Source organism: Callorhinchus milii, unplaced genomic scaffold (genome assembly GCF_018977255.1).
Source record: "Callorhinchus milii isolate IMCB2004 unplaced genomic scaffold, IMCB_Cmil_1.0 Scaffold1, whole genome shotgun sequence".
Lineage (NCBI taxonomy): Eukaryota > Metazoa > Chordata > Chondrichthyes > Chimaeriformes > Callorhinchidae > Callorhinchus > Callorhinchus milii.
The window spans coordinates 73239777-73261313 of NW_024704742.1; the positions used below are offsets into that span (position 1 = coordinate 73239777).

The window sequence follows — 21537 nt, forward strand, 5'->3', positions numbered from 1 at the left end:
TTACTCCTCTCCTAACATTCCAAGTATTCAGTACTGAGACCAAACTTAGCCCCTGTACTGCTGCTGTGGCTGAAGTTAGCTAATTTGGCAGACAAGAGAATTTTCCAGTTTCATTTGCCTCAAGGTTTACACTGGACAATGCCGATACAAACTGAATCAATAGTTGTATTTGAATTATCTTCTAATCACATCCATTTGATCTGCAACAGCAACAATATGTATTTATATTGCATATTTTATATAGGGTAACATCTTGGGGCACTGTACAAAGACAGGATTGAACCCCAAACAAACAAGGAAGGGAGGTAGCTACAGGTGCAGTCAAATAGGTCGTTTTTTAAGGTGTGTCTTAAAGATAGATTGGGGGAGGGCAATACAGTGGGCTAGAGGGAGGGGAGTGCACAGGAAGCCCAATTTTGGTGAGGGAGGTTGGGGGAGGAAGGTAAGCAAAGGAGTGGGTAGAAGAAGATCAAGAACTAACATTTTCCATTTTTTGGGGGCCGTTCACATCAGGAGGATGTCTCAAGGCGTTGAACAATTAGTGTTTCGGACCCGAGCTGGGGGTCGGTATCGGGGAAGGTGGAGAGCAGGTGGGGAAGGACGGTGACCGAAGGCACAGTTGAAGAGGAGGGTCTTGAGATGGGTCTTGAAGGAAGGAAGGGTTAAGGTTAGGGTTAGGGAAGAGAGGGGACAAGGCAGAGGGACTGCAGAATCGAGTTCCAGAGGATGGGGGCAGGGTGGCTGAAGGCCCCCCCGCCAATGAAGATCAGAGAGATAAGGAAATAATAGAGAATGAAAGGAATTATAGACGAGTGTAAGGACCTGGAAATTAATCCGATGAGAGCCCAATGGGAACCTGGGGTGTTGGGCGTGCAGAGTTTGGTGTGGATGTGGTCAGCAGAGGTTTGGATTAGCTGAAGTTTATGGATGGTAGATATGGGGAGACCAGCAAGGAGTGGATTAGGAAAGTCTAAGCAGGAGGTAATGAATAAAGGTTTTGACATTTTGTGTGAGATAGGGGTGAAGGCAGGCAATGTGGCCAAGGTTAAGGAAAGCTGTCTTGGTCAGAGACCAGGAGAAAGGAGAACTGAGGATCCGAGGTTGCACATTGGTTCAGCCAAATCCAAACTGATCTTCCCATTCTTTGCACAGGTTTTGATAGTTATTTTAATAAAGGATTAAACTGATTTTGTGAGGTTTCAAAAATAAATTTCAACATTTGTCTTATTGGATTAATATCCTACCTTGCCATCAACCCATCCGTTCCCAGCAAGAAATGCAATGACAATGGTACACAGTCCACCAGAACCAGGGAAGCCAAATACAGTCGCTGCAAAAATAGCAAACACGCACAGACCCAGCACGAGGTAGAAACGTTTCATCAGAAGATTATCCTGGAAATGGAAAAATAAATTACATAGAAATACAAGGAACAATACAGCATGGAAATAGCCCATTCAGCTCAATTAATCCATACCAGTGTTTATACTCCACTTAAGAGTCCACCGCTCCTACCCTCTTCTCCCAGACCCTTCTATTCCTTTCTCTTTCATATATGCATTCAGTTTCCTCTTACTTTTTTTGGGTCAGCCAGTATCTGAAACCTGTGGAAACCATCATACTTAAGAATATCAACAACTTCAACAACTTGCATTTATATAGTGCACTTCAGGCAATGCATTCTAGACCATTACAATTCTCTATGTAAAAAAAATTCTCCTCATCTGCCCTCTGGTTCTGTTGCCAATTATCTTACACCTATGCGCTCTGGTTACTGACCCACTGGCAGTGGAAACAGTTTCTCCCTCTCTATCCTATCAAAATCCCTCATCATTTTGAACACCTCTATTAAATCTCTCATTAATCTTCTCTGCTCTAAGGAGAACAATCCCATCTTCTCTAGTCTCTCCACATAATTAAAGTCCCTCATCCCTGGTACCATTCTGGTTAATCTACTCTGTACCCTCTCCAGGGCCTTGACATCCTTCCTAAAGTGTGGCGCCCAGAACTGGACACAATACTCCAGGTGAGGCCTAACCAATAACTTATAAGGGTTTAGTAAAACTTCCTCGCTTTTGTACTCAATGCCTCTGTATATAAAGCCGAGGATCCCATATGCGTTTTTAATAGCTCTATCAACCTGTCCTGCTACCTTCAAATACCTGTGTATGTGAACTCCCAGGTCTCTCTGATCCTGTACCCCCTTTAAATCTGCATTGTATATTGCCTCTCCTCATTCTTCCTCCTCACACTTCTCTGCATTAAACTGCATGTGTCTGCTCATTTCACCAATCTCTCTATATCCTTCTATAGTCTGCTACCATCCTCCTCACTGTTTACTACATTCCCAAGTTTTGTATCATCTGCAAACTTTAAAATTTTGCTCTTTATACCCAAGACCAAGTTATTCACATATATCAAAAAGTGCAGTGGACCTAATGTATACCTCACTGTATACTTCCTTCCAGGCTGGAAAACAACCCTTCACCACTACCCTCTGCTTTCTGTCTCCTGGCCAATTTCGTATTCATGCTGCCACTGTCCCCTTTATCCCATGGGCTTCAATTTTGCTAACTAGTCTATTATCTGGTACCTTGTCAAGCCCCTTCTGAAAGTCCATGTAAACTACATCAACTATATTATCTTCATCAATCGTCTCCTTTATTTCATTAAAGAACTCAATTAAGTCTGTCAGACACAATTTGCCTTTAACAAATCCATGTTGACTGTCATTAATTAACTTATCTTTTTCTAAGTCAAAAACAATGTTGTCCCAGATTATGGTCTGTGGAAGTTTCCCAACCACTGACAGCTGACAGGTCTGTAGTTACCAGTTTTATCCCTCTCCCCTTTTTTTGAACAGGGGTGTAACATTTGCAACCCAAATCAATCCCACTCCCCCACTCTCTCCCCATAGCCCTGCAAACTTGTCCTCCCCAATATTCAATGTGACTGACCTCTTCCCTCCAACCCCACCCCCAATCGTGGCCTCCTATTGGACCAACATTCTTTAAAGCAGATACATGGAAAACCGATGATTTTACTGTTCAGCACTTCCATTCAACGGTGACATAAACAACTGGGCACAGGAATCATAGGAAAATTAGAAGAACAGTAGGAAACCATTCAAGCCTGTTCCACCAGTTTATTAGATGTCAGTAGGTCCCAATCTCAATGCCCAGTCCTTTCGCTGTATTCTTTGTGCCCTCTACCACCCAACTATTTGTTTATCTCTCTTTTAAAGCGCTTTGAGATGTCTCGAAGACATGATAAAGCGCTATATCAAATGGAAAGATTATTATTAAACGTCCTTATCAAATCCTCCTCTAAAGTTTGTCTGGGTAGAGCATTCCATATCTTCCAAGGAGCAGTTCTGTAAATCTTAAAGTTTTAGAAAGAAAAGCAAAACAAAAAAGGCGCTCAGTAAGTGCCTCTTACCTGGTCCTTGCTTGGAATATATCGAAGAATAAAACCAATAATAGCTCCTATCACCATTCCAAGAATAACTTCAAGGAATCCCCTGATTATATTTGTAACCATAGATCCTTTAGAAAAAGGAAATAACATAATTAATTTCTTTGCAGACAGCATTTCATGGTTGTTTGCGGGATATTGCAATTTGCAAATTCACTGGCATGTCCACTTACAAAATACACAGTCACTACACTTGAGCAGTAAAGTGCTTTCAGACATCCACCTGAAATAAAAGTAAAAGACTCTATATCACATGTAAGGATTACTGATATAGTTTTGTGAATGACAGAACATACATGAATGGTGAGCAACAGCAGCGATAACCAAAGTCGACTCAGCAGTAGGTTCCATGGAGTAGATGACAAGAGAGGCAGGATCAAGAAAATTCACTTACTTTTTTCTGCACAATGTACAATATATAGACACACTTCCTGCTCTAGTGTGGTTTTTTGATCTTCATTAGTAATTTTTAAAAACATTTGTTATACACCTGAATAGTGATTTGCCCTCACAAGGTTGGGTTCCAAGAGCAAGCGAGTAATGTTACAATTGTACAAGACATTGGTTCAGAAGCAGTTGGAGTTTGCATTCAGTTTTAGGCAATTTATAGAAAGACATGGAGAGGGTCTAGCGGAGATACATTAGGATGATACCCAGGATGATATTAAGTATCCTTGCATTTGATAAAGTGCATTATCATATCATCAAAGTGCTTCACAGGATTTAATGTAAAAAGTAGTGACTGTATTAGTAGGCATATAAAAGGTTATAGGATTGTTGAGAGGTCAGAGTAGTTGGTACCATCTTTGTCAGAGGAGAGAAAGTTAGAGATAATCTAATAGAGGCTTTTTAAAAATTATGATTGGTTTTATTAGTATATCTATGTTTACAAAATATATAAATTGGTTATTTTCAATCCACGACTGTCTGTGGGACAATTGGCTGCCGCGTTCGCCCACAACTATACAGTCAATTCACTTTACAGTGTGTTCTGTGAAGCGCTTTGTGACGTCTGGAAGACGTGAAAAGCGCTATATCAAATGCAAGGATTATTATTATTGTTATAAATATTAAATAGAGATATACTATTTACTATGCGATATTTACTGAATACCAAATCAACACCATGGGGGGTGGATTGACATTAACTTATTGCAGTGTTTGCAATTGCCAATACAAAAATAAAAAAAAGAGAGATATCAGGAAAAACAGAGCTGTATCAGGATACACACAGAATTAAAAGGGCCAACTTCCAGTAGATAAAGTCACCACAGAGGTCACATGTGCACGATGCTCTAATGTCACTGCCTATTCTTTTACAGCCTCAACAAATACAGCTCTTTGTTTGGATATTGGTACTTTTCTCATCCTCCCATTTCATAGCCATTTAAGATCAGGCAAAACAGAAGCATTGCCATGGATACATTTTGATAGTCCACGGGAAAAGGCAAAGCACAACTAAGAGTGTTAATAGTCATAAATCTTCCATTTCTTATTGAGAGCACAATGACTGAATGGTCATATTGCTATGGAGTCGACCAACAGTGCAACAAGAATGTCCACATCTGGAAAAAAATTATTAATGCAGTTACTTTGGTGAAGTGTTCTATGAAATGCAGACAAAAATAGTGAGTGAAGAATCTGCTCAATTTATTGTTTTTATAAGCAAAACAATAATATAATAATAATAATCCTTGCACTTGATATAGTGCTTTTCATGTCTTCTAGACGTCTCAAAACGTTTCACAGAATATAATTAAAGTGAATTGACTGTATATTTGTGGGTGAAATGCGGCAGCCAATTGCGCACAGCAGTGTCCCACAAACAGTCGTGGATTGAAGCGACCAATTTATTATTGTTTTTTTTTCTTGAGGGTTTATTATTAGGCATGTGGAGTAAGGAAACTTGCCCAAGGTTTTACCCTGCTGGGAATCGAACCCAGGTTACTCGCTTGAGAGGCAAGTGGTCTAACCACTGAGCTACAGGACTCAACGACAGATGACAAAGTGGAAGGGAATATCCACCAAACTAGAGAAAAAAAAAGGTATAAAAACCTATATTTGAAAAGCTGATGTAGCCTCAAGAAAAAGGTTGGAAATGCTGCTGCTGCCAACTTTATTGTAGGAAAACACACACATTATTTTTAGGTTCAGCTATCTTGATTAAAATCCTATTTTGATTCAACAGCAGTTATGTTCTACAAAGATTCTCGCTAATGATTCGCTTACAAGCTAACTATAAATTATAACTCAGATGATGAAATAACAATAATAATAAACTTTACATTTGGTATAGCACCTTTCATGATAGGAGGATGGTACAAATCGCTTCATAGGATATACTGTAAACTGCAGTGTTTTGAGGGCGAATGCGACAGCCAATTAGCACACAGCAATGTTGCACAAATGGCCATGAAGTGGGTGACCAATTTTATTCAGTGGCAGTTTTAGCCAGGACACTGCCTTCTCTTTTCAAATAGTTCCATAGAATATTTAACATCTACCTAAACAGACAAACGGGGCCCGGTTTTACATCTCATTTGAAAAACAGCAGCATATCCCCAGCATTGATTTGGAGTGTCATTATAGACTATATGAGTTCCAAGTCCCAATGTGGGGCTTGAACCCACAACCTTCTGACTCAGAGAGGAAGTTGTACCAACTAAGCCAGGCTGACAACCTACAGCATCTACAGCCTGGAGATACTACAACATACCTGAAGAGAAGGCTATCCCAAGACATGTATTGAAGCCTGTAATAGCCAGGATATCATCAAAGCTGCCTGCAGCCATAAGTAGTGTTGGGATTCCCTTATCAACACCAAACCCTTCCTCCTGGAGTATCAGCATGCTGGGTACCACAACAGCAGGTGAAACTGCAGCAAGTACAAACCTGAGAATAGGGAAATCACAATCAGAGTGACAAAGAACAAATACACAGAAAATACACAAATGGACAGTTTATACAATAGTACAAATTTATATTTATATAATTTCATGTCAGGAGGAGCATTCCAAGATGCTTGACAGTCCTGGCTTGGCACTCGAGCTGAGGGTGGGAGCAAGAGTGAGTGGGATGAATGATGACTGAAAGCGCGGTCAAAGAGGTTGGTCTTGAGGAAGATCTTGAAAGAAGAACAACAATAACTTGCACTTATATAGCGCCCTCCACCCAGGGCAGCGTTTCAGAGCGCTTATCAGTGGCGGAGCCTGACTCCGAGAAGGGGGGAGGGGGGAGGTGGCCATAAGCACAGTTGAACAGGAAAGTTTTTAGGCAGGAATTGAAAGAGGGGATAGACGGGCAAGATGGAGGGATTGAGGGAGAGTGTTCTACAGTGTGGGGCGGAATGAGCGAGGGACGAGCATGAGGCCAGAGCCAGTCGAGCGGAGGCACCAGATGGTGGATTGGGGAGTGAGGTCAGAGAGTGAATGAATTTGAACACGAGTGTGAGGTTCTTGAAGTTGATCCATTCGGTGATGGGGAGCCAGTGGAGCCTGGCCAGAACTGGCCACAGAAAGAGGTGAGGAAGAGGGTGAGTCAGTGGAACTCTGTGAAGTTGTTCCAGAGAGTGGGGGCAGAAGGGCTGAAAACCCAACCACCAATGGTGGGGTGAGTAGGGCTGGAGACATGAAGCAGGCTGAGCCCGCTGAGCAAAGGGAGCAGCCGGGTTGGTATGGTTTGAGGAGGTTAATGAGGTAGGGTGAGGGAGATCATGGAGAGATTTGAAATTAAGATGGGGAGCCAATGGAAGCCAGATGAGAATCGGAGTAAATAGGCTCCAGAGCCAAGTGTGGGAAAGGACACAGGATGCAGATTTCTGGTTAGATTGCAGCTTGTGTAGGAAGAAGTTGGGCCATATAGCAAGCAGAGCATTGGGGCAATCAAACCTGGAGGTGGTAAATGTTGTTTAGCGTCTCACTAACCCTAGGGAAAAGGTAGAGGCGGAGGTGTGCAATATTATGGAGGTGGAGAAAAGAGTGGATCAGAGCACGGTTGTGAGATTGAAAGCAGTTTGGAGTTATAATCACACTTGCAGACTAATGCAATAAGGGAAATAAACAACATTACTGTAACAACACTCAGAAGTTTTGGATTTGGTTTTAGTAAGCACTGTCAGGATTTATGGCACAAATACATTGAGTCAATGGCAGCTTCCTTTGATGCACTATTACATCCAGTACAGTTGAACATTTATCTCAATGAATGTAAACTTTACATCTTTATTAGAACTATTACATTTAGTATGTTTGCCTCAATCTCAGAGACTAAACAAGTATAACTCACTATAGACCAAGAGAACTTGATTTTAAGAGGCCACATCAACTGTATCAGATGTCAGCTTGGCTTAGTTGATACTCTCACCTCATGAAGGCCATGCATTCAGGATATCAGGATGGTTCTCATAGTCCAGACTGAAACTTCAGCAGTATTGAGGGAGCACCACATTTCCAGTGGTAATGATCAGATGAGACAATAAATTGAGGTCTCCAAGTGGACATTAAAGTTACCATGACACTATTTTAAAATAATATTAATAATACTTCCATTTGATATAGAGTCTTATCACATCATTCAGACGTCTCAAAGCACTTCACAGAATATACTGTAAAGTGAATTGACTGTATATTTTGTGGGTGAAACACGGCAGCCAATTGTGCACAGCAGTGTCTCATAAACCGTTGTGGATTGAGTGACCAAAATTATTATTTATTTGGAAGGATTATTACTACCAGAAAGCGATCCACCAATCAACTAATAACCAGGTTCCTACTTACAGCTAGGTAAACAGAAGTGTGTGGAGCAAGGAACTTGACCAACGTTTCGCCCTGCTGGGAATCAAACCTGGGTCCCCTCGCTTGCGAGGTGAATTTTCTAAACAATATGCTACAGGACTCCACTTTAAAATCATTATACGAACCACAAAAACACAGCCAAATTCTGAGTTATCAGGCTACCTAAATATTACAAAAATAAATTAATGAAATTATTTTAGCCCTCTTCGTCATTTAATCTAAATGCTTCTTTTATTTGAATACATTGTTATATATAAAATGTTATGAAATAATTAGTATTTCTGATTCCTGGTGACTTTTGGGTAAAAATTATCATTTCTGTTGTTTCATTGCAGGCACTTACCCCAGGATGAAACCCCATGACCATGGCATCTGCAAGAGAAAATGTGCAAGAACACAAACTGCACAAGTTTCTACGATGCAAGGGCCAAACGCCAACCTGATGCACACAGCCTTCAACTTCATTAAAGCCTAGAGATAAAAATACATGTTAACACAGAAACAGAATTCACTCCCAACTGTGCCAAAATTAAACAATTAGAATATTAAATAATCAAATTCTAACAGAAAATTGGCTAACAACTTTCACCGGCAAATGAGAACGAGTGAAGGCCAAATGAGAACGAGTGTACGGCAGATACAAACCAAGGGTCAGAAGGCAACATAAAGCACAGCAAAGCTGTTTATCAACATTTTGTAAACCCCATGGGAGGTTAGATTCTTGAAACAAATCCATGTCATACACCTTACCTTCGGGTCTAGCCCAAGTCCAGCTCGGGTGAGGATAACAGCAAGGGCTATACTCCTCAAGGCCGATGACCACTTCTGGTCAATGTAGACAGCTTCACTGACAACAGGGATATTTCGTAGAAGAAAACCAGCTAGCAACATTCCTAAATTAGAAGTGGAAGAAAAACAATTCAGGTATGAATACATTTTGGGAAGATAAAGCATTGTGGCATGGAAAAACATTTTGCTTAGAAAAAGAAAAGACAAACAAAAATCTCTGCAACTGGACTTCTCAACATCTTTAATGGAGACGGAAAGATATGGAAAAGACAATAGAGCTGAAATCCCACCTTATTTAAACCAGTAGGATCGTACTGTCTTAAAATTCTTACTCACCAGAATTGTGAATATAAATTTTAAGACAGTACAATCTTACAGGTTCAAATAAGGTGGAAAATTCTTAAATTCAGCTTTAATTTGGAACTTTTGAAAAAAACACTGAGGAAAACTAGCTTGAAAATTAAGACTAATTTAAGATTTTTTCACAATTCTGTGTGTTCTTAAATTTTTTGACAAAATGATCTTAAGGACTAACAATAGATTAATTTTTCAGCCTAAGAATAATAAGATTCGCCCACAAAATATGTAGTCAATTAACTTTACAGTATATTCTATGAACCGCTTTGAGACGTCTTGAAGACGTGATAAGGCGCCATATCAAATGCAGGGATTATTATTATTAATAAAGGAAATCTCTACGGTTTAAATAATTAGCCCTCTTGTAGGTTCTAACCTCTACCATGGATTCTAATAGATATCTATGTTATGAAAAGCATACTCAAATTATACTTTTCACTGTTCACTACAAAATTACTAGTCACTGGTAGATTTATTAGGATGGTTACTAGTGATCAGTCGATACCACTGTCAAGAAAGATTGTAAAGATTAGGGCTTTTCGCTCTAGAGACAATTGAAGGGAACCTGAAAGAGATGTTTACAATTATGAAAGGATTAGATAAGGTGGACGCTAAAAGACTGCTTCCATTTGCTCGTGAGTCTAAACCAAGGTGCATAAAAATAAAAACAACAAATTTACATTTATATAATGCCTTTCATGGCAGGAAAACACCCCATAAAGATAAGATAGCCAGCAGCTGATTTAAAAGGGAGTCAAGGAGGAACGTCCTTTTTCAGAGGGTGGTGGGAATGTGCATTCCCTGCCAGAAGCTGTGATTGAAGCACAAAGCATTGACATATTACAAATGAAACTTCAGGCATATATGAGGGATGAAGGCATAGAGGGGTATGGGATTAGGCTTATGTGGAATATAAACACCAAAGCAAGACTACAACAACAAAATTACATTTATAAAGCGCCTTTCACGACAGGAGGACATGCCAATGCACTGAACAGTCAGGGATTAAATTTCCCCCCACTCCCCGAGTGGGCTACCCAGTTTTTGTGAAACCTTAATTTTTTTTCCAACAATCTACTAGTGTTATTTCTTGTTTAGTTTTTATCAACAAAGTGAGAAAATGTAGATTGGCAGTAAAATGTACCTTTCAATGGCACCAATCAAACCCCCGCGATTTTCGGGGAAATTTGGCAAACTTCCTCTCAATTTTTGGGAAACATTTCCGCAATTTTCTATTGGCCCTGGTTATAATGTAGATGGTCCTGATACATGAGGATTCTAGGTGCCCTTTTCTATTTTTCAAAGACTTATTACCAGAAGGTCGACTGGCCTCTTCCTGTGTTCCTTACCAAGAAGAGGAGGTAATGGAGGCAAATTAGGGAATTTGATCAGTCCAACGATTTTCCCTCCAACAACTGCACTCACAAACAGAATCAGATTTCCAAACAAATTGCCACCGGGTAGGCATTCGGAACCAGTGATTGACCAGACAGTAGCCCACAGAAGAACCACCATAACAACTGCAAAAGAATAATATAACAGTTTAGTATAAGTATCCAAGGACAGTGTATGTGTCCTTAAGCCTTCTGAATTCCAAGCTAAGCAAAGCCATTCCCAAGCCATTTCCTGCTCCCATTATTCCGACGCTTCGCCTCTCATATGAAATTCCAACATTTAGAGCACTCGCTTCACAAGCGAGAGGACCTGGGTTCGATTCCCAGGAAGGGTGAAATGTTGGGCAAGTTTCCTTACTCCACACACATGGCTCTGTTTACTTAGCAGTAAGTAGGAACCCGGTTGTTAGTCGATTGACGGATCATTGTTCCGGGAGTATTAATCCCTTCAAAAAAAAATAATAATTTGGTCACTCAATCCATGGCTGTTTGTGGGACGCTGCTGTGCGCAATTGGCTGCTGCTTCACCCACAAAATATACAGTCACTACAAAATTTACAGTAAATTCTGTGAAGCGCTTTGAGACACCTTGAAGACGCGATAAGGCTCTATATCAAATGCAAGTATTATTATTATTATTATTATTATTATTAAATGGCAAGAACACCATTAACCTCTGGTTTTGTATTTTTACCCCAGCACATAGGTATCCCCATAATTTAAATAGATCTCCTACAGAGCAACTTCTTCTACTCAATAACAACTTGCATTCATATAGCACTCTTCACACAGGAATAGCATTCAGTATAACACTTGTCATTTTAACCATGAACAGTAATAGAAAACTAGGTATTGAAATGTGAGCTGTAGTTTTACCTTTGGTTATTATACTGGCAAGGATTCCCTGAGGTGGACATGCACAGCATCTTCGCAGTTTTTGCCAACACCGATGAGTTTTTACAGATGGCTCTTCCATTTGCCTCGGTTTATTTAAAAAGGTGGCTTCATCCACTTCCGTAGCTAGATCTGCACTAGGAAGATGTTCTGAAGCATTCTCCTTATCCTCGTCAATCGTTTTCTGCAATAAAGGTACATGTTTTTGTAAACATTTTCTGCAATTTCTATCCATGGAATTGAAATCTTTGTAAATCTATTTACTAAAAGCAATAAGATAGCTCTCAACTCAAGCTATTCGGGACATTATGGTGAACATACAATACAAAATTTAATTTGTATAACGCCTTTCACGTCGGGAGGACGTCCCAAGCCACTGAAATGGAGCTCCAACAGCATATTGCAAACGTATCGATTCAACTACTGGAAAATACTGTTTGTGCAGAGTTCAGGAGAACACCTCAGATAATTACAGGAGTATTACAACAACAATTTCACATTTATATCACGCCTTTCCAAGATTTCATGTTGGAACAATGTATCAATGCTCTTCACAGAGCCAATTGGGAGGTCGACCTGGGAGTGGGTCTACCTTCTATATAAACTATATATAAACTATATCGTTTATATATTGAGTAATGCACCGTCAAGGGGTTTCCGAGTGGCGGGTGGGGTGGGGGAAGGTTATATATAAAATAAGGCTTGCAACATGCAATTTTGCAATTGTTTTGCCTACTAGGTGAGATTCTTTTGACATAAATAGTTTCTCCCTCTTTTATCCTTGATGTCTCACACAAGAATGGGCTTGCCCTTGCATTTATTATAGTACCTTTCATATCAGGAGCTTATCTCAAAGCACTTCGCAAGATTCACAATAGTGCAGTGACTGTATTTGTAGACGAATACAACAGCCTGCAAATTTGCAGACTGCCGTGTCCCACAGGTTTATCTGGGGGATTGTTGATCAGAACACTGAGAAAACACTCTGCTCCTCTTTACTTTTTTGCTATAGGATCTGAATGGGCAAAGAGCTCCTCAGTTTAAATTCTCAAAGGACAACACCTCTGACAATGAAATACATTTAAAATCCTAATCTTGGAAGTGAACCCACAACGTTCTGAGTCAGAGTTAAATGTGCTGCCAACTGAGCTAAGTTGACACTTGATTCCATGTAATTCTATGTAAGGAGCATAACCAATTATTATAGAGACAGTAAGGTACCTGCTGAGAATTTTTACCCGTTCAAAATGATTTAACGAAACCAAAGCCAGGAAAAAAGCTACTTAAAAACAATTAGAAAAATAAAACAATTTAATGGAAAATCTACAAAATTGTCTAATCTTAAACCAGCCCAGGACTGAAGTTGTGCTGTGGCAGTTAACATGGTAGTTGAACACATGCTGCTAATACCAGAAAAGAAGCTCTATGTTTATCAGCAGAACCAGTATTGTTTGTATTGGAATCTATGGACTTGTTAAATAACACAGCAGATGGCTTTCAAGGATTGGAGCTAAGAAAAGCGTTGATGTACCACACTGCTGCAGAGAACACCAACTCCTATTACAATAACGACACCTTAGACGTACCCAGAAACAAGAAGTCTCTGCTGTGCCAATTCCTGTGTTTTCAGTGTGGATACAAATACAAAGATCTAAATGATTCCATCAGAACATTAGTGTTTCGATTTCTAATGACACATTCATATTTTCAAACACTTTTGAAAAACAACAATATTGAAGGAATTGTGACTGACATATGTTTTTCCTGAGTGCNTTTTTACTCTTATAAGTAACTGTGTTGCAAAGAAAGAAGAATTAGCAAGCACCCGTTTCTCCCCTCTATTCAGTCCAGGCAGGGTCTTGCCTTGGATGTTAATTTTCAAAACATGATTAAGTACAATATATGTTTTCAGTAGAAAGAAGGATCACCATTTTAAAAGTAGGGATACTGAGCAAACAATAACAGCACAACTTCATCTTCTCACCAGTTTATTGGAAGTGCACGGTGCAGGGGCAGGAAGAATAGCAAATAAATCAACTGTGTGTGAGATTGTGAGAGGAGGCATGGCTCGTAGAATTGTCTCTTCTCCAACTTGCCTTGAAAATTCTGTCTTGAACAAATTTCAATCAACCTGAATAATTATGAATATTTATATAAAACAGTAAAACAGACTCCGATTAAAATATTTACCTGCGACTGTAACTTCACATTCAGGCTTTTCAAATAAGTTCCATCTGCCCGTATAGCGTTATCGGATTGTTCTTGAACATCGTTGTTTGCCATGTTGATTCAACTACATGAAAGGGAAAGAGGTGTGAAACCAGCAGGAAGTGATCACGCAGCATTATTCCAGCACTCCAAAGCTGTACAGGGAACCAGTAGGAATCAGATAACGCCACACTCTTTTAGGGTAAGAATCTCTCAGTTATAATTTATTTCAAGGCTACTGCTGCCAGGCCTCCAGCAAACTGTTCCAAGCCGGCTGTTTGAAGTCGTAAAGAGCAACTTGCACTACAAGTTAGAAGAAAGGGCTTTCTTCCGTTTCTTTATTTTCAGCGGCTGAATGTCTGACACATGGGGAAACCTTTCACTGTAAACGAGAGTAAACAAACCACGTTAAGATTTCTACATATGTATCCCATTTACACATGGAAACTTCCCCGTGTCTGGAATGCAACACATGCGTCTTATTTGACCCTCAAGTAACCTTTCTATCCCACATCTGTGCTATGACCAGCTCTGCCTTCCCCCACCTCTGCAACATCGTCCGGCTCTGCCACTCTCTCACACCGCCGGCTGCCGAAACCCTTATACATGCTTTCATTACATCCAAGCTCGACTATGTCGGCCTCCCCAACTCCTCCCTCCATAGGCTGCCGATCATCCAGAACTCTTTCGCACTGGGCTCCATGACCCTGTCACTCACCCGACTCCACTGGCTTCCCATCACACAGAGGGAACAGTTCCAGATCCTGGTCCTCACCTTCAAAGCCCTCCATGGCCTTCCTCCCCCCCCTACCTCTGCAACCACCTAATCCCCTACCGTCGTGCTCGCTCCTCCGCTCAGCGGGCTCTGGCCTGCTTCACATCCCCCGCCTCGCTTACCCCACTATTGGCGGGTGGGCCTTCTGCCACTCTGCCCCCACCCTCTGGAACTCCATCCCGCAGTCCCTCCGCCTCTCCCCCTCTCTTGCCTCCTTCAAGACCCATCTCAAGACCCTCCTCTTTCACTGTGCCTTCGATCATCCTCCTTTACCCCTGTCCTCCGCCGTCCCCGATCTCGACCCTCAGCTCGGGTCCGAAACTCTGTCTGTCCAGCGCCTTGGGACGTCCTCTCGACGTGAAAGGCGTTATACAAATGTAATTTTGTTGTTTCAAATATAGATTTTATCAACATTCGAACAGACAAATCAACTACACTATAATAATAATAATAATCCTTGCATTTGATATAGCGCTTTTCACGTCGGGAGGACGTCCCAAAGCGCTTCACAGAACACACTGTAAAGTGAACTGACTGTATATTTGTGGGCGAACGCGGCAGCCAATTGCGCACAGCAATGTCCCACAAACAGTCATAGATTGAAAATGACCAATTTATTATTGTTTTGTTTTTTGAAGGGATTATTATTAGGCATGTCCCTTATACAGATATACTGGGCAACAGACAGAATCAAAATCATATTACCTGATTCAACTCTGGCCAACAACAGCTCCTAGAGCTCCCACAATACATTCCTACCACTGGAGAAAGCCGTCCTTCCTTATGAACCTCACTACTCTTCCTCTTTCACTTTTAGTTTCTGGTTTTCCCAGCTCCGGGATAATCTTCACTGATTATCTCTTGGCTACTTCTGTTAGTGTGATTACATATCATTTCTGCATTTTATCTATTTGATTACTTTATAACCCTCAATTCTTCTGGAACGTTCAGTTGCTGCTATCAATATACCAATGTATCCCGACGTGATAGTCAGTATATTTCAACACAGTTCCACCCACAATTCCAGGACTGCTGCTCTGACTGGCTGTCAGACATCGAGTTCTAGATAAGTTTTAACTTTCTTTAGCCGAACGTCAACAAAACTTAAGCTGCCTCATTCAATTCTTGACAGCTCTTTCCTGTCACTGACTCTGACACAATCAGCCGTAATGGCTACTCATTCAGTCTGATTGAGACAGCACTCAATCTTGGTATTCTGCTAAAACAATTGGACCTTCCTGTGTCTGGTAGCTGTATAATACAGAAAGCAGTATATAATTTTTCTGAAGGCATAGCCTTAAAGTACTGCATGCAAATTGTCCTCAACTGACTAAATACTACTGTATGTAAATCCTGTTAAATCTAGCAATAAAGCAAGCCTTTTATCCATAATGAGTTACAATATTGTATTTGTACACTTTGGGACGTCCTCCCGACGTGAAAGGCGCTCCATAAATGTAATTTTGTTGTTGTTGTTGTTGTATTGCATACAGCCATATCTTACTAACCTATCACATACAATTTGAGTTCCAAGTCCCAGCAAGGGCTTGAACACACAACCTTCTGACTCAGAGATGAGAGTGGTACCAACCACAGAAACAGCTTAATGCTGTAAAGGGAAGGCAGGGTGAGTGTTCTGGAAGAATGAGATCAAATAGGCTGAAGGACCTTCTTCATCCAAACATCTTTTATGATACAGCATTAGTCAACATTTCCATTTAATATATATTTCTTAAATAAGGTGATTATTATATCTTGTTGTTGTTTAAATCAATGTTATATCATCAATTTGCAGAAGCCACATGAACACCTTTTTAAAAAATCATTTAGAATTTTGCGGAAAGCAAGATATTTTTACTTAACCAGAAAAGAATCAATGAACATAATTATAGCATAAACAGGGAAACACTGAGACAACAACAACAACAAGATTCCATTTATAGAGCGCCTTTCACGTTGGGAGGACGTCCCAAGGCGCTGTACAGTTAGGTCGGGACCCGAGCAGGGGGACATGGTCAGGGTGAGGGGAGGGAAGGGAGGGAGCGAGGAGGGGGTAGAGAGTCGAGAGGGGAGCTGAAGTCCCTTGGAGTCCTGTAGCTCAGTGGTTAGAGCACTCGCTTTGCAAGTGAGAGACCCGAGTTCAATTCCAGACAGAGGGCGAAACCTTGGGCAAGTTTCCTTACTCCACACACCTAATAATAATCCCTCCAAAAAAAAAACAATAATAAATTGGTCATTTTCAATCCATGACTGTTTGTGGGACATTGCTGTGCGCAATTAGCTGCCGTGTTCGCCCACAAATATACAGTCAATTCACTTTACAGTGTGTTCTGTGAAGCGCTTTGGGACGTCCTCCCGACGTGAAAAGCGCTATATCAAATGCAAGGATTATTATTATTATTATTAAAGGTCTTGAGACCGGCCTTGAAGGAGGAAAGGGAGGAGGAAAGTCGAAGGCACTGGGGGATAGAGTTCCAGAGCCTCGGGGCTGAGAGGCTGAAGGCCCGGCCACCGATGGTAGGGCGGTTGGGGCGGGGGATGTGGAGCAGACCGGAGCCAGAGGAACGGAGGGTACGGGCAGGTAGGTAGGGGGATAGTAGGTCGGAGAGGTAGGAGGGAGCGAGGCCGTGAATGGCCTTGTAGGTGAGGATGAGGATCTTGAATTCGATCCTCTGGGGGATGGGGAGCCAGTGGAGGCGAGCGAGGGTGGGAGTGATGTGGTCGCGGTGTCTGGTGCGGGACAGTACACGAGCTGCAGAGTTCTGAATGACCTGCAGTGTGGAGGGAGGTGGCGGGAAGGCCGGCGAGGAGAGAGTTCCCATAGTCCAGCCTTGAGGTGATAAAGGCGTGGACCAGAGTTTCAGCCGCGTGAGGGGTGAGGTAGTGCCGTAGTCTGGCGATGTTTCGGAGGTGATGGAAGGCGGTGCCAGTTGTGGTGCGGATGTGAGGGAGAAAGGACAGCTCAGGGTCGAACAGAACGCCGAGGTTCCTGATGGCTTTGAGAGGTGGAGAGTGCAGCCTTGGATGCTGATGCTGTCAGCGCCTGAGGTGCGGAGGCGCTGACGTGAGCCAATCAGGAGGGCCTCAGTTTTGCGCACGTTGAGCTGAAGAAAGTTGTCTCTCGTCCAGGACTCGATGTCGGACAGGCAGCTGTCAGGACATCGGTGGTCGTGGAGTTGAGGGTAGAGGAGGAAAGGTAGAGTTGGGTGTCATCCGCATACATGTGGAAGTTAACCCCATGTCTGCGGATGATGTCACCACAGGGGGAGCATATAGAGGGTGAAGAGGAGGGGACCGAGGACAGAGCCCTGAGGGACACCGCACGAGACAGTGCGGGGGTGGAGGAAAAGCCGTTCGTGGAAACAAAGTGAAGACGGTGGGAGAGGTACGACCTAAACCACTCAAGGACAGGGCCTTGAAGGTTGAGGTGGGAGGACAAGCGGTGGAGGAGGATAGCGTGGTCGACCGTATCGAATGCTGCCGATAGGTCGAGGAGGACGAGGAGGCAGAGGGAGCCCTGGTCACAGATGGTCAGGATGTCATTGGTGACCTTGACCAGGGCAGTTTCTGTGCTATGGGCAGCACGGAAACCCGACTGAAGGGGTTCGAATAGTGAATGGGTGGAGAGGAAAGAGCGCAGCTGGGAGGCGACAACTTGTTCCAGGACCTTGGACAGAAAGGGGAGGTTGGAGATGGGCCGGTAGCTTGGTAGCTGCGACACATCAAGGGAGGGTTTTTTCAAGGTGGGAGTGATGATGGCAGTTTTTAAGGGAATGGGAACAGAGCCAGAGGAGAGGGACAGGTTGACGATGTCTGTGATATGTGGAGCAAGGAGGTGGAGCTGAGAGATAAGGAGTGGAGTGGGGATGGGGTCAAGGGAGCAGGTGGTGGGTTTCAGGGATAGGATGAGTTTGGTGACAGAGGGTGGGGAAACGGGTACGAGGGTGTGTAGGGGAGGATGGGTCAGAGTTGGAGTGTGGGAGGGAGGGAGTGGGGGGTGAGTGGATGTTGGAGGGGAAGTGACCACGGAGCGAATTCCCTTGATTTTGGATTCAAGGAAATCCAGCATCTCCTCGCAGTGAAGGTTGGAGGAGATGACCTGCGCGGGGTGGCGGGGGGACGGAGGAGTCGGGATGTGGTAGAAAACAGTAGCCTGGGGTTGTTCTTCGACTCCAGGATTATCCTGGAGTAGAAGGACGACTTGGCCGAGGCTAGAGTGGAGCGGTAGATTTTGAGGAGGTCCAGCCAGATTTGTCTGTGGACTAAATAAATGGAACAGAATGCTGTAAACTTATTAATTAGGCACCATCAGGCGACGCAAATATTGACTCACTTGATAGATTAACAAATATACATGTCTATTTCTAATTCAACAGGAAGCAAAGAATCAAGGGTTGGCAATCTATGAAAGTCAAACACAAAATGAAGTATTTTTCAATGTTCTGTGGAAACATTAAATTACAGAGCAAGACAGATGGGATGAATGGCATTTTTCTCATTCATACAGAAAAACTTGTGTAATTCCCAGGGCTAGAGAGAGCATACTTAACTGGGGTTCTCGCTCCCAAAAGCTAAAATTATTCATGCGAGAAAGTGTTTGAGTTTGAATTTGGGCGAGAACAGTATCATGGTTAAATGTGATACAGTTTTATGGTTGAATAAGATAACAATTCAAGCTTTCTGATTCAAGCCACAAGTCATGAGTTGAGCTCCTAAGTTTTGAAAAGGTATTCAATAAAGGCTGAAAATACAGTACTTCTAGTGTACTTATACAGTATAACCTGTGAAGCACTTTAAGGCATTCAATTCCCGGCAGGATGAAATGTTGGGCAAGTTTCCTTACTCCACAGGCCTCTGCTTACCTAGCAGTAAGTAGGAACCTGGTTGTTAGTCGATTTGCGAGTCACTTTTCCGGAGGTAATAATTCCTTCAAAAAAATAACAATAATTGTTAATTGTCCCTTCAATCCACGACTGTCTGTGGGACACTGTTGTGCGCAATTGGCTGCCATGTTTCGCCCACAAATATACAGTCAATTCACTTTACAGTATATTCTGTGAAGCGCTTTGAGACGTTTCGAAGACTTGATAAAGTGCTATATCAAATTCAAGGGTTATTATTCTCCTGATGTGTTATAGTACTGGGGGAGCGCCGTGTTATCTCGGCAGTGGTGGCCACACCCCAGAGAATCACACTAGTTTAGGTAAGTCCATATTCAATCAATAGGGGTATTTTCAGTTTTTTTTGACTTGTGGCATAAATCAAACACGAAAATGCTAAGGAGGTGTGGAAAGAAGAGGATTTGCCGACCCATATGACAAGAAAGGTAGCAGCCTTCAATCACAATATCAACAGGTATGAGAAGCGAAACAAGAGAGTGAGAGCAGATTAGGTCGGTGGCTCATGTGGAGAAATAATGGCCCATTACTATGGTTCAATATTCAACAACTCTACCAGAGGAAAGGCTCTGATCACAATAACATAGACTTTGTTCAATTATGCAAAATTGCAGAACAGGCTGAAGACTGGGAGAGGCCGCCAGGAACAGCAGGTGCACCCCGTCCTGGATCAGCAGATCCCATCGCACCAGGCACAGGCCCCGGGGATGGGGGGCGCCTCCCGCTGATAGAGCCAGGGCCAGGGCCAGGGCCAGGGCCCGGGGCAGCAAATAAAAGTAACGGACCCCAAACCCAACCTCACACTGATACTGACTCACCGTCTGCTGACCGCCCGCCACCGGGAGTGAGGAGGGACAGCCTCACCGGCCCCGTGTCACTGTCCTCATCTCACTGTGTGTGTGTGTGTGTGTATCACTGTGTGTGTGTGTGTCTCACTGTGTGTGTGTGTGTGTCTCACTGTGTGTGTCACTGTGTGTGTGTCTCACTGTGTGTGTGTGTCTCACTGTGTGTGTCACTGTGTGTGTGTCACTGTGTGTCACTGTGTGTCACTGTGTGTGTGTGTGTGTCTCACTGTGTGTGTGTGTGTGTCTCACTGTGTGTGTGTCACTGTGTGTGTGTGTGTGTCACTGTGTGTGTGTCTCACTGTGTGTGTGTGTGTGTGTCTCACTGTGTGTGTCACTGTGTGTGTGTCACTGTGTGTGTGTCTCACTGTGTGTGTGTGTGTCACTGGTGTGTGTCTCACTGTGTGTGTGTGTCTCACTGTGTGTGTGTCACTGTGTGTGTCTCACTGTGTGTGTGTGTCACTGTGTGTGTCTCACTGTGTGTGTGTGTGTGTGTCACTGTGTGTCAGTGTGTGTGTGTGTCACTGTGTGTGTCACTGTGTGTGTGTGTGTCACTGTGTGTCTCACTGTGTGTGTGTGTCTCACTGTGTGTGTGTGTGTGTGTCAGGGTGTGGGGAGGGGGCGGGGCGAGTTTGACAGCGTCAATCATTGACAGCTTCCCCGCGTCATCAACATATCCGGGCACTTACTGATAACGTCATCATCCGCCCCCACAGCCCCATCTATACACACACACACCCCATCCCCCCCACACACCCCTATACACACACACCCCATCCCCCCACACACCCCATCCCCCACACACACCCCATCCCCCACACACACCCCATCCCCCACACCCACCCCATCACACACACACCCCATCCCACACACACACCCATCCCCCCACACACACCCCATCCCCCCACACACACCCCATCCCCACACACCTCATACACACACACCCACCCATCCCCCACACACCCATCCCCCCACACACACACCTATACACACACCCCATCCCCCCACACACACCCCATCCCCCACACACCTCTATACACACACACCCCATCCCCACACACACCCCTATACACACACACCCCATCCCCCACACACACCCCTATACAACCACAC

The 21537-nt window shown here is 43.1% G+C and overlaps 2 protein-coding genes across 2 annotated transcripts in view; one reads left to right on the forward strand and one right to left on the reverse strand.

Moving 5' to 3' along the window:
• LOC103177629 (sodium/hydrogen exchanger 9B2) overlaps positions 1-20515 on the reverse strand; it is a 28575-nt gene extending 8060 nt beyond the window's left edge. Inside the window, exons 1-9 of the mRNA XM_007891875.2 lie at positions 20401-20515; positions 13892-13994; positions 11684-11885; positions 10763-10933; positions 9018-9160; positions 8611-8738; positions 6191-6366; positions 3439-3545; positions 1245-1394 (exon numbers count right to left, since the gene is read on the reverse strand). Of these exons, the coding sequence (XP_007890066.1) occupies positions 1245-1394; positions 3439-3545; positions 6191-6366; positions 8611-8738; positions 9018-9160; positions 10763-10933; positions 11684-11885; positions 13892-13984 (1170 nt within the window). The 5' untranslated portion in view covers positions 13985-13994; positions 20401-20515. The remainder of the gene's footprint in view (positions 1-1244; positions 1395-3438; positions 3546-6190; positions 6367-8610; positions 8739-9017; positions 9161-10762; positions 10934-11683; positions 11886-13891; positions 13995-20400) is intronic.
• The window catches only part of bdh2 (3-hydroxybutyrate dehydrogenase, type 2), a gene marked incomplete at its 5' end in the record, with an annotated part of 16149 nt that continues 6266 nt past the window's right edge, over positions 11655-21537 (forward strand). The window contains 1 exon segment of the mRNA NM_001292674.1: positions 11655-11664. Coding sequence (NP_001279603.1) covers positions 11655-11664 — 10 coding nt within the window.